At 42.4% G+C, this 12,102-nt stretch overlaps 1 protein-coding gene across 1 annotated transcript; it reads left to right on the top strand.

Annotated features, from left to right (window-relative positions):
* Positions 1 to 59: 59 nt before the first annotated feature.
* LOC117418629 (glucagon receptor-like) lies at positions 60 to 12,022 on the top strand. Its single transcript, XM_034031831.3, has 15 exons — positions 60 to 215; positions 884 to 1,075; positions 2,968 to 3,052; positions 3,648 to 3,750; positions 4,493 to 4,600; positions 5,647 to 5,768; positions 6,054 to 6,160; positions 6,848 to 7,004; positions 7,703 to 7,862; positions 8,966 to 9,026; positions 9,404 to 9,473; positions 9,672 to 9,760; positions 10,032 to 10,170; positions 10,571 to 10,612; positions 11,337 to 12,022. Exons 3-15 carry the CDS (start codon positions 3,014 to 3,016, stop codon positions 11,475 to 11,477), a joined length of 1,338 nt encoding a protein of 445 aa, XP_033887722.3. The 5' UTR covers positions 60 to 215; positions 884 to 1,075; positions 2,968 to 3,013; the 3' UTR covers positions 11,478 to 12,022.
* The last annotated feature ends 80 nt before the right edge of the window (positions 12,023 to 12,102 follow it).

Raw genomic sequence — 12,102 nt, 5'->3', positions numbered from 1 at the left:
GCCAAACAAACCCCTACTACGGAAGCCGTGAAAAGACATTTCTCAACGAGAAAAGCAAACGCGAAATGTGTTCTTCGTCATGTGGATTTATGAGTTTACTGATGAAATAGAGTGCAAAGAAGGAAGGTGAGAGCCAGCTGTATAATGTATATTTTCCATAGACCAGCAAGGCACCTGGGAGCAAATCCATTACAAACTCGGAGCCTGTAGGCCAGGTGTGTATACGTTAATTCTAAAGCATCACCCCAAACATGTTGAACCTAATAGCTTGAATATAGTTCCCTTATAATAATTAGTTCCATCTGTCGTTTAAAATCTCTCTAAGTGCTGCTGATTTGTGAAACCACCCAGTGGCTTTAGTCTACAACAACACACCACAATTAGGAACAGTTTAGCTCAGTACTGAACCCAGGGCTGGCAGGGCAAGCTCTCATGGTGCCTACCTACCTGCTTGCCTGTCCTTTCTTCCCTGTGCGTCCCTGACTTTTCATGAAAAAAAATGCACAAACACAAAAAAAAAGGTATTATGTTTTGTGCAGGGTCTCTTATTATTATAAGAGATGTCAGCTCTGTTTTGATAAAAGACACTTCACACTGGATGTGTTAACCTATTACAAATCACAAGACTTGTGAACTACACTATTCAACATGAAACAAAGTATCGTTTATTAACTTTCGAGCTATTCCGTGTGCTGTTTTTATGCACTGGATGGTATCTATATACACATAAAGATGTAGTGGATTTTGTATTGAATGATTTTTGTATCATTAATAAATAAATTGTACAAAAATGAGATAAAATGTAGTTTTGGCAAATTCCTCGCAAACCTGATATCCAGGCTTCACTACCAGTATGTTCTTTATTTGTTCCTCATGCTCCTAGTGACAGTGGCGCCCTCTTGTGGTGACGTGCTCGAGAGATGAGTGGGCTTCAGGTGCACTGCCTCAGAGCAAAGTGATGCTACTGGGATACAGGTGGGAGAGGGAGAGAGCGCAAAGCAGCAGCAGAGCAGCAGCTAATACACACACATCAAGCATTCCTCTGGCAGTCTGGGACCTTGTGCATCTTTGAAATGTAAGTGGACAAACCTCTCCCATTATGATATGTTGAATTATACAAACATTTCTGTGCAATACGTAATTTATAGGATGCAGAAGGGAGGTCTCCTGTAGACATTTCATTAGGTTCTGTGTAAGAATAAAGGTATTGCTCTTGTACTGTGTGTAAAGTGAACCAGCAAAGAAAAGGTTATTGAAATGTTTTGAAAACATACACATTCATAGTTGTGTTGTCAATGCCTTCCACAGTGTGTGGTTGCTGGTGTGGTTTGTCTGGATACATTTGCAAAGTGTGTTTCTGTACTGCGTCAATATCAAGTACCGGTATCAATCTCTTTGTTAGCACTCTGCTGGATATTATTATACAGTGTTTACAGAAAATGTGAAGGGAAGGGAGGAGGATAACATAAGGTTTGTTTCTGCAAACAGCTTATGAAAAAGTAGATTTTATGTTTTCATTAGTTTTAAGGAAGTCATGTATTCATTTTTGGTGCATTGATGGATTTAGTGCTGCAGTCGTACAGTCACAGGAAATCATTGCAATTACAAAACATTAAATGAGATGCATTTCAAGTTCTAAGATTGATTATGGAATATGTAACTCTGCTTTGATTTTTACTGCATTAATGTGTTCCATTGCTACATTTGCTCTACTTTTTGGAATTGGAAGTGGAATTAAAATCTAGTACAAAAGATATCTGAGATGAAAGTGGCCTCTGAGAGACACTGAGTGGTTTAAATTCTACTTTCCATGCATCACTATAAAACCATGCTAAATTTAGAAATATTAAAATAAACTACAGAAATACATTACGTGTCTTCAGATTCAAATGAATCGTTTGTCACTGACTTACACAGCTTTGCTAGCTTTTTATACATTAAATCTAACCCAATATCTTATTCTATATATATATATATATATATATATATATATATATATATATATATATATACACAGATGACTCCTTGATTGTGTTGTGCTCCATGGGGGCTCTGCTGCAGTTGGTATGCTGGTTGATGATGGATTGCAGCGGGTGCCAACTGTGCCCCGGCAGGAGGCTTGGGAGATCGGGAGAGTGGGAGTGTGGGAATATGGTAACGCCAGCAGCACCTCTACCTAGTGTCCCCAACCCCTGGGACTGTGAGGCAGCCAGTCTGCTCCAGCCTGCTCCAGTCTGCTCCCCTGAGAGGTCTGTCTGGAGGATTCAAGCTCATTGTGAAATGCACTCTGGCTTTAGGGGACACCTGTCACCAATACTGCTGGGGCTTGCACAGCCACAGTCAGCAGCTTCAGCAGGCAGCCTCTGCAGGGCTGGGGAACTCCAACTCACTGAACTGTGTTACAAATATTTTGATGGGGTACTGTGTGAGTTAAGAGATTGTCAAGGCAGTTCAGAGAGAAATCATCCACAGGCTGTAAACACCCACTCGTACGGTAGAAACGTATTAGTAATAATCCAGACAAAAGTTTCAAGTGGAAGTCAATATTAACTTTGACAAGACTTCCCAATGTATTGTGCGTCTAAAGTTTCTAAGTACAACTATAAATGAAAAAATAAAAACTGACTCGATCCCTCCAACACGCACTGACAGTAAAAAATGAAATTCAAAGAAGATAACAAACTGGTCCATAAGCGGAGAGATTGCCTGAGAGATCTGTTGTCTCTTTTATTTGGGCTGGAGCCAGTAATAAAGGCAGACCTTGTTTCTGGCCGTGAATATTTGTCTGGTTTATTCCTTGTGTTGCTTTGTTTGGTGATTTATGATGGAACATGAAAGGCTATTCCAGGCATCGCTAAAGCAACAAAAGCAACATATGTGGTGACTGTGGGGTTAGATCCTTTGTGTCCGACATTCCCTGCACTCAAACCCAGGGAATAAGCTGACCCCCGCCATTTGGTTTTCCAGTACAAGGTTGGAGAATGGAGTCTTGAAGCTGAACAGAGGAGCCGGGATGTTGCAAGCGATCTGGACTGGACTTCTTTTGCTGCAGGTGAGGCTTGCAGTGGCTGCGATCTGAAACACAGCACCAGTGATGTAGTCAAGCCGGAACTTGCATAACAGGCAAGCTAAGTCACATGACTCACATCTGCCGCACGACTGTCTCATTCAGTCAGTAGTCCTCTTGGTGCAATGAAAAGAGCATTAGGAACTTTTATTACAAAGTACTTCTTTAAGAAGGGTAAATATGCTGACGACTGTGGGCAAACACAAATGAAGCTGGAGAAAGACACTTTGTTGAAATACTTATAACAAATTAGCTACATGCATTACCTAGTAAATGTGTTACTCTGTATACAAACAAAATGTGGATTTGTATATTAACTCTTGTTCAAGAAAATCTATATTTTTAATGGCTTTCCAGTTGGTGTCTTCAGATTTAGGACTATACCTCTGACAACACCTGTGTTATTCCTACCAAATTGCCCAAGGGTGTGGTACATGCGTGTTTTAAGATACAGAAAGCTATTGCCATGTAGGTAGACTGCAGCTCGCAGTGCCGCGGGAGCCCCCATTGCTGGAGGGTTTCATGCTGCTCTGTCTGTTGCAATGCTCTCACTGTGCTGCTGTGTCTTGCATGATACCAGTTTCAGGCAGCGCAAGGGAAGGTCTTGGAACAAACCTATCAGAAATGGCTGAGGTATCAGATGGATTGCATGAAGCAAATGGACCATGAGGCTTATCCTTCAGGTAACTATGCATCTGAATCAGCTGCTTCTCTGCCTGACGCCTTCTTTACTTGTTGAACGGGTGATGAAAGGGTGAGAGGCAAGACAGGAAAAAACACTGTTTAGTGAGCAGCCCTTTACCAGCTGATTTTTTCCATTTCCTTTTCCATGCCAAGCTCGATCTCTAATTTCATAGACGTGATGAGATACTAGCAAGCCAGTTTAGGGTTCTGTTGCCTAGTCCTAGACAATATCTTCAAATACAAACGCGTTTAATCTTTTGGGTCACCAAGACCCCCACACCGCGTGACGTTCAGACCCCAGTTAGTGGCCGAGTCGCTGCTTTCTTTTCTTGGACTCCTTATTGCAAAACTCATTATTCAATCTGTCCAGCACCGGCTGCTCGCTCTGACAGATTAAGCAGCTCAGGTTTTCAGCTCAAAAGGGGTCTTTCCATTTTCTGCTTGACATGTGTGTTTGTGTGTATGTGCGTTTAAAGAAAACTAATCGCTTCAAATGTCAATTCCGGTACACACTCCCAGGTTGAGTTAATCCCTTTCCCATCGAGATTCGCCCAGCATGCCACTGGTTTTAAACAGCCTCAAAATCCGAAAGATTTCTTACTTGGATTTCATTCCCCTTTGAAATACTGATGCTTAAACTATAGGATACTGGAGCTGTATAGACCTATGGGACTAAACAGAAATCTATTGCAAATAAGAAATTCCTTTGAACCAGCTTGTGATGGGCATTTGTATTTGTAGGGGTCTACTGCAACCGGACCTTTGATATGTATGCCTGTTGGCCAGATGGGATCCCAGGCACTCTGGTGAATGTCTCTTGTCCTTCGTACCTGCCTTGGTTTGATAAAGGTAAAGAATCATCATGTTTACTGGTCTATCTTTCGTCTGGGCTGAGGGCTGTGTGTTTGTGGGGCCACCGCAATGGGCTGGCATAGGTCAGTCCAAAGTAGTGGCTTAAAAAAAAATAGACTGAGGTTTTATAAGTTGAGGTAGCAGACATGTCTGAGCTGTATTTATGGAACCTGTTGACCTCTCAATTGAAATCCCTGCCCATTGAAACGAATGGGACTTATCAAAATATCTTAGTTAAAGATTGTTAACCTTAAGTCCAGGTGGTCTTGCCCCAATTTCAGATTAAAACCCAGACCTGAACAGAGTCACACCGTGGATTAAAGGTCCTGATATTGAAGAAGAAATAAAAGCGCTGTGCTTGTGTCTGTGTGACACATGCAATCACAGAATGCTATCAGTTCCAAAGCTCATGTCAGCTATCTATCTATGCATGAAGGCTTTGAAAGATCAATATAATGCGCCCCTTGCTGTGTTGCCAACGAAGACCTAGGGGTATAGTTGTGCATGGCTAACTCTGCCAATCACATCTCTCATTGACAAGCCCTCGAAAGGCAATCAGGACTTCGACAGTAACAGGTACCCTGCTAACATCTTAAGCACCATGCTGTCAAGGTTATAATGGATTAAACGGGGATGGAGGCAGTAAGACGCTGCACAGGAGTTTAAGTCCATACAGTTTTTTTTTTTTTTTAACAAGCTGAGTCTGGTTAATTAACTATAGAAACATACAATAGTCCGGGTGAGTATAATTGAGCTTTTTGTAAAACACTGTTTATTTATAATGTTCCTTTGATTCAGTGTTGCTCACGCTAACAGTCTGTGACATTATACATTCAAAGGGGGGTAATTGTATTTGCGTGGTAATTTAGCGGTTTTGCCATGGTTATACTATGCATTTATCATCATAATTTACAATGGTTTGCCATATCTTTTAACATGCTTTACCATACCTCTCGGTGCTTCAGAGTGCTCAGCTGGGCATTATTACACTTTGCTATGCTTGTAAGCGCAGTGCTGCTCACTGTGACGGCTGTGCTCCACAGTGAGTCTGGGGGTGGTGCGGCGCAAGTGCGGGCTGGATGGACAGTGGCTGCAGCTGGACAGCGGTCAGTCCTGGAGGGACATCTCGCAGTGCGAGGACGAGGCTGAGGTCCTGTCTGAAGAGGTAGGCAGAGCACCACATTACTGCACCTCTGTGCCTCACACAGGAGACAATGGCTCCCATTCACATACAAACATACATATACAAAATATAAATACAATATATAAATAATATATAAAAAAAAGCATAACTGTTTTAAAAACCAGTATGATATACCATGTTACTGGCCTATAGTATTAATTTATTTACTTAAAGGAACATAGCAGTCATTTAATTTAAGGGCTTGTAGAGTAGTATGTCCTGGTACTTTGGCTTTGAATGTTTTAATGTGTGTGTGTTCCTCTGCAGATGTGGTACAAGCAGCTGATGGTGAGTTTCAAGGTCCTGTACACTGTGGGATACTCCCTGTCCCTCTTCACGCTGCTCTGGGCTCTCATCATTGTGCTGGGAATCAGGTACACCCTTCTGCTGCTGTGGCAGGGCTTGTCACTGTTGTACTGTGCTGTAGCTCCCCGTCTCACACACCAATTTATACATGTGCCAGCCAGATTCTCAGCTTGGCAGCTAGAGGTTACATTGAGGTAGATGCATTGCAACTATATATGACTGCATTGTTTAAAAGCCAGTATATACTTTATGTTAATGCTTTTAGACCTGATTTTCAATAAATATTAAAAATACACACACACACAGACCCCCCCACACACATACAGACACTGACACACACACAGACACTCACACACACTCACAGACCCGCCCCCCACACACACACACAGACACTGACACACACACACACACACACCCTGCACGAGTGTTCTTTAACAGCTTGATTAATTCTTAAAAAAGACAGTGGGTGATAAATTTCATTCAACAGTCACAGAAGAGGCACCTACTTAGGAAACTGTTTAAAAACCCCGAGCGCTGTCAGAACCCCCGGCTCTTTCAGAACCTTCCAATCCTGAACAGGCAACCTCTTCGAGAGGCTTGTGCAGGGGAAGAAGGGCACAGCTCCGTCACCGATGGTGTTTAAAGCATGTGGACTGTGGAACGGTGTGTGTGGGTGCGTGTGGGTCTGTGTCTGAGTTCCAGGCAGCTGGCTGGAGGGTGCATGCACTGAGGGCATCGCCTGTGTTCTCCTGCAGAAAGCTGCACTGCACTCGGAACTACATCCACGCCAACCTGTTTGCCTCCTTCATGCTGCGGGCGGTGTCCGTGATTGTGAAGGACGCCCTGCTGGATCAGCACTGGGGCCGGGAGATCATGGCGGTGTCGGACCTGGCAGCGATGCTGAGCCACCAGGTAGGATGAGGGGTTCAGTGCCGTGTGGTTCATGAGGCAGGGGGACTTGAGCTGGAGAGTAACATATTGTTTTATCTTGTTCCTTTTATTTTATGTGAATGCCCACAATATATTACATAAGTGATTTTATGTTTGTTTCACTGGTAATTTATATACTGGTGTTACAAAATAACTTTTTGACCAAGTGTGAGTGATCAGAATTGACTGCAGGGTGGTGACACTGGGAGTGTTTTATCCCACGAGCCTCATTGCTGGGCTGTGGGATAACTTTTCAAACCTTGATCATACAGGTTGATAATACAACTTTGAAGTGAGAAGTGTTTAGTGACCTTCTATAAAAAGTAATTATTTGTATTATGCAATGCTTGAGAGAACAGTCCAATAGCTGCAATAGATCTCGAAAGCACAAGGCCAGCTGCGGCTCTATGAATAGTCCTATGGAAATATCTTACTCTTCTGCTGTTTTCAATAGAAATCTAAACAAAAGTATCCTCTATTATTCTGTAGAAAACGATTTCCTCACGACTGACTATAGATGGAAAGCAATTATTATTATTTTTTTTTAATTTAGGATTTTAACTGAAATACTTCATAGCAATGTTCCCATTACCTTGTTGTTTCGGTTGATAACGTGTATTGCCATGCTCTGTGTGGTGTCTTCCTAATATCACTCAAGCACTGAACCACTTCATCACCAGGCTGCTATTGGCTGCAGGATGGCGCACGTGGTGATGCAGTACTGCATTCTGGCCAATCACTACTGGCTCTTCGGGGAGGCAATCTATCTGTACACTCTTCTGATTGGAGCAGTGTTCTCGGAGAAGAATAACTACACCCCATACCTGTATCTGGGCTGGGGTGAGTCTACACTACCATTTTATGACTGCAGATAAGGATAGCACTGTTGCTGTACCGAGACCATCCTCTGGTTATATTCCTTTAAAGCCTGTGTTTGGGTGACTGTTGGTCCAAAGTATAGTATAGCAAAGTGTAATAAAGTACAGTGAAAGCATAGCAAAGTGTAATAAAGTACAGTGAAAGCATAGCAAAGTGTAATAAAGCACAGTGAAAGCATAGCAAAGTGTAATAAAGTACAGTGAAAGCATAGCAAAATGTAATAAAGCACAATGAAAGCATAGCAAAGTGTAATAAAGCACAGTGAAAGCATGGCAAAGTGTAATAAAGCACAGTGAAAGCATTGTAGAAGTACAGAGAGGTATGCTAAAGCATATTTAAAAACATGACATACCATAGCATTGTAAATCCCAGAGAGGAATGATAAAACACATAGAAAAAACAAGGCAAACCATGGTAAACAATGGTAAATGGATAGTATAGCCCTAGGTAACGGCAAAATGAACGGCGGTAAACTCTGCACAGCACCCAGTTCCTGCTCTGCATGGCACTCGAAACCTCAGTTCTGCGTCTGTAATTGAAGCCACTCAATTGTAAGACAAGATGACTTGAGAAAGCATGTGCTTGAACTGCCTGACCCCTTCCAATTGCTTCTGTCCAGATGAACATAAATAGAAGTTAGAACATGCCAAGCGAGAACAAAAAGATCCCTGAGAATGAACAAATGTACCTTACCTTATCTATCCCTTTTTAATAGATTTGACTTTTGGTTCAGTAGTTTCCTTTTTTCAGAACAAATTAGACTTTTGTGTGTGTGTGTGTTCAATGACAAAACACTCTAGATCAGATCAGAACTAGATCAGAATATATTCTACGGATGATGGGATAATTTATATTGCAATTGGAGAAACAACCAGTGAATAAAACACCTAGAGCGCAGACTGGAGAAGTTGTCCTTCTCGCCACTGCAGGCAACGCTGACTGAAAAGAATATAAAATCCAGGAGGGCAACCAAAGATGTAACGACAGTCATCAAGCTTCGGTGGACTCTTCCAGTGGCCACTAAGTGTCCTTTCTTTCTTTCTTTCTTTCTTTTTCTTTTTCAGGAATTCCTGTCATTTTTGTGGTTCCATGGATGGCAGCAAAATATTTGAAGGAAAACACAGAGTAAGGATTCTGCTCCTGTACGTGTTCCCTATACATAAAGGGCTGGGCCGCCAGGTCAGATGTCCCATTCCCATCTAAGTATACACATACAGCACTGGTCCCTATTGTGATAAGGGGCATATGTCCTGATTTACCTCTTCCCTGTATTACTGTTTTGTTGTTGATTTATTTTTGTTGAAATTAAGTTTCACCTTTTGTGTCATTAGCGTACACTGTCATGAGGGCATGCAATTGAAACACAGACTCATAACCGATGTGTCATTAGCGTTCACTGTCATGAGGACATGCAATTGAAACACAGACTCATAACGGATGTGATCAAAGTGTGTTTTTTAAGGAACAGCTAGGTTATGTTCTGCTTCTTACATGGTCTCCAGGTGCTGGGCCCTCAATGACAACATGTCCTACTGGTGGATAATTCGGTGTCCCATTCTCCTGGCCTCACTGGTAAGTCCACATCCTTCTCTGTGCAAGGGAAAGACTTTCTTTGTAGATCGTGTAGGGTCCTTTGCTATACCTTCTGGTAATGATATGAACTTTGAAGCAAGAGAGACAGAAAGTGCAGTAATGTCCTTAATGGATCTAATTGATCAATAAAGTGGCTTTTACGTGAAATTCTGCTGACCTTTTTTTTCCCCTTTCAAGATAAACCTGGTGATCTTCATGAAGATTTTGAAGGTGATTCTCTCCAAGTTACGGGCCAATCAGAAGGGCTTTCCGGACTACAAACTCAGGTAAGTGGGGCAGAGGAAGAGCATTTACAGCAGTGCCTGTGGACAGATGGATAAGAGGTGAGGAGGAGTGCATGTGTGGGAGGCCTCGTTCACACCAACATCAAGGGAAATCTCACCTTCACAGCCATCTGCCTGTTTGGACACTTTGCTTTTCCAAAAGCTGTTGAGAAATCTGTTTTTAAAACGGTGTGCTTGATAGGATAAGGATGCTTTGTGCTGCCTCTCTGAGAGCTCCGGTCAGCGTGCTAAGTGTCTGTCGTGTTTCCTCCAGGCTGGCTAAGGCCACGCTGACCCTCATCCCACTGTTCGGAATCCACGAGGTGGTCTTCATCTTCGCCACGGACGAGCAGACCACCGGCATCCTGCGCTACATCAAGGTGTTCTTCACACTTTTTCTCAACTCTTTTCAGGTAGGGATCCCAGAGGAATCACACAAAGAAAAGAAAGCCTCATTTGCACATCTTTCCATTGCTATGACAATCATTCTCGGAGATTAAAATGATTGGAATGGATTGGAAGGCATACAGTGTATGGTGGCGCTGGGAACAGTAGACACTGGAACTGGAGTAGAAATATTTTAACTCTTTGCTGCCCTACATTTTAATTCAAATTTAAATGATTGGTAACGAGGTAGGCAAGGTGTGGAAGGATAAAACACCTTGTGGGTTTAGTTTGTCAGGTGATAACTTCACCGAGGGTATGAGCAAGACCACTCCCCAGTTGGGGAGCTTCCACACTGGGATTGAGGGAAATGAGAGTGCAGTGGTGTTCGTATTTACAAACACACTTTTCTTTTCATTTCCCCGACAGGGCTTTCTTGTGGCTGTGTTATACTGCTTTTCTAACAAAGAGGTGGGTATTCTGTACAGTTGGGGTATGGAAGTCCTTTATGTCTCGTTAGAGGGATGTTACACTCACTGACTTGTCTGAAACAATTTGCCTACAGACAGATGGATTTGCTCCCAGAGATTTGCTTCTTGGATTTAACCAGAGATTCTGAGGACTGTGCTGTTAAAATGCATTGTGCGCGAAGGCAGCAAAACCATTTATTTATTTAAAATTGTATTCACTGGAAAGGCCATATGAGCTACAAACAACTCGTTTACAAAGGCGTCCCAGGAGGAAGGCAGGAGCGAGTTACAGTTACACACAAGCATGCAGCAGGCACACAATTTTACAAGCCATATAAATTCTAGTGGAATAGCCCTTCTAGATGTTAACTGTGCTGCACCATGGTAAAAGAATAAATCACAGTAAAGCACTGGTAAGCAAGGTAAAGCGTAGACATGCGTGATAAATCTCTGCAAAACAAAACTGCTTAACCACGGTAATGGATGAGCATAGAAAAGCATAGTAAACAGCACTGTGCATATGTTGACAACAGTCCCTAGGTCCAAAGGTTCATACTTAAGTCTTGCAGCCACTGGTTGTGCAACGGCAACAAAACTGTGATGCAGAGTCTCCCTTGGATTGCCAGACACAGTCGCACGACTAGAGAGACTAGAAATCGCCCACAGCCACTGTCACATGATTGAAGTTTGAACCAGACCTTTAGTCTCAGTCGTTTCTGTTGCAGGTGCAGTCAGAACTGCAGAAGAAGCTGCAGACCTGGAAAGTGGAGAGCGCTGCCCTCTGCTGCCCACAGCGAGAGGAAGGGCAGCATGTCTTCAGAAACAGTGCTCCAGTCACACTCTCCACCTGGCAACAAGCCCCATAGATCCGATACTAGATTCATGTCTGTGTAATGCTGTACTTTATCTAAATACCAGCAGATTCAGGGACTCGGAACAGTAGTCAACCACTAGGGCAAGGCTCTGTATGTAGATATAGTCTCCTCTATTTGATGTTCTTATTGTGTAATCATTTGAACAGCGGCTCTTAAACCTTTTCTAACTGGAACCAACTTTGTAGTGACTTGGGTCTGCCGCAGCCCGTTAGTGTGCCCCCCTGTGTTAATACAGCATGCCGTAGAAATGCAACCTAGTTTGAGAAACTGCATTAGAAGTTGGTTTTTTTTTTCCCCAAAGCATTTTTAAAAACATTTTGATTGTGTTCTTTCTTTTTGCATATACAGTATCCATGCGCAAATTCCCACATTGTTGTATTGAATATATTGTAAATAACATTACAAGTAATATTTAAAATAATGATATCATTGTATTTGTTGTTATGCTAATAGCAGTATAGGTACTGTGCTTACCTTGCGTGTATTTCATGTTAAAGAGTGTGACTTAGTTAAGGTATTGAATACAGTTTTCCTGTTTTCAATGTGACTCTGTGTCTGTTCGGTTTTTGTGTTCACATATATCAAATAAAAAGGTCAGACATTAAAAAATAACACT

The sequence above is a fragment of the Acipenser ruthenus genome, chromosome 13, assembly GCF_902713425.1.
Source record: "Acipenser ruthenus chromosome 13, fAciRut3.2 maternal haplotype, whole genome shotgun sequence".
In the NCBI taxonomy this organism is placed as follows: Eukaryota; Metazoa; Chordata; class Actinopteri; order Acipenseriformes; family Acipenseridae; genus Acipenser; species Acipenser ruthenus.
Note: the sequence above shows the minus strand (reverse complement) of the source record. Positions and strands in the feature narration are given on the sequence as shown.

Bases quoted from the DNA above. Each gene is read 5' to 3' on its own strand.
- LOC117418629 (XM_034031831.3), top strand. From the start codon at position 3,014: ATGTTGCAAGCGATCTGGACTGGACTTCTTTTGCTGCAG. The intron at 3,751-4,492 runs GTAACTATGCAT...TTGTATTTGTAG, and splicing joins CCATGAGGCTTATCCTTCAG to GGGTCTACTGCAACCGGACC. The intron at 7,863-8,965 runs GTGAGTCTACAC...TTTCTTTTTCAG, and splicing joins ATACCTGTATCTGGGCTGGG to GAATTCCTGTCATTTTTGTG.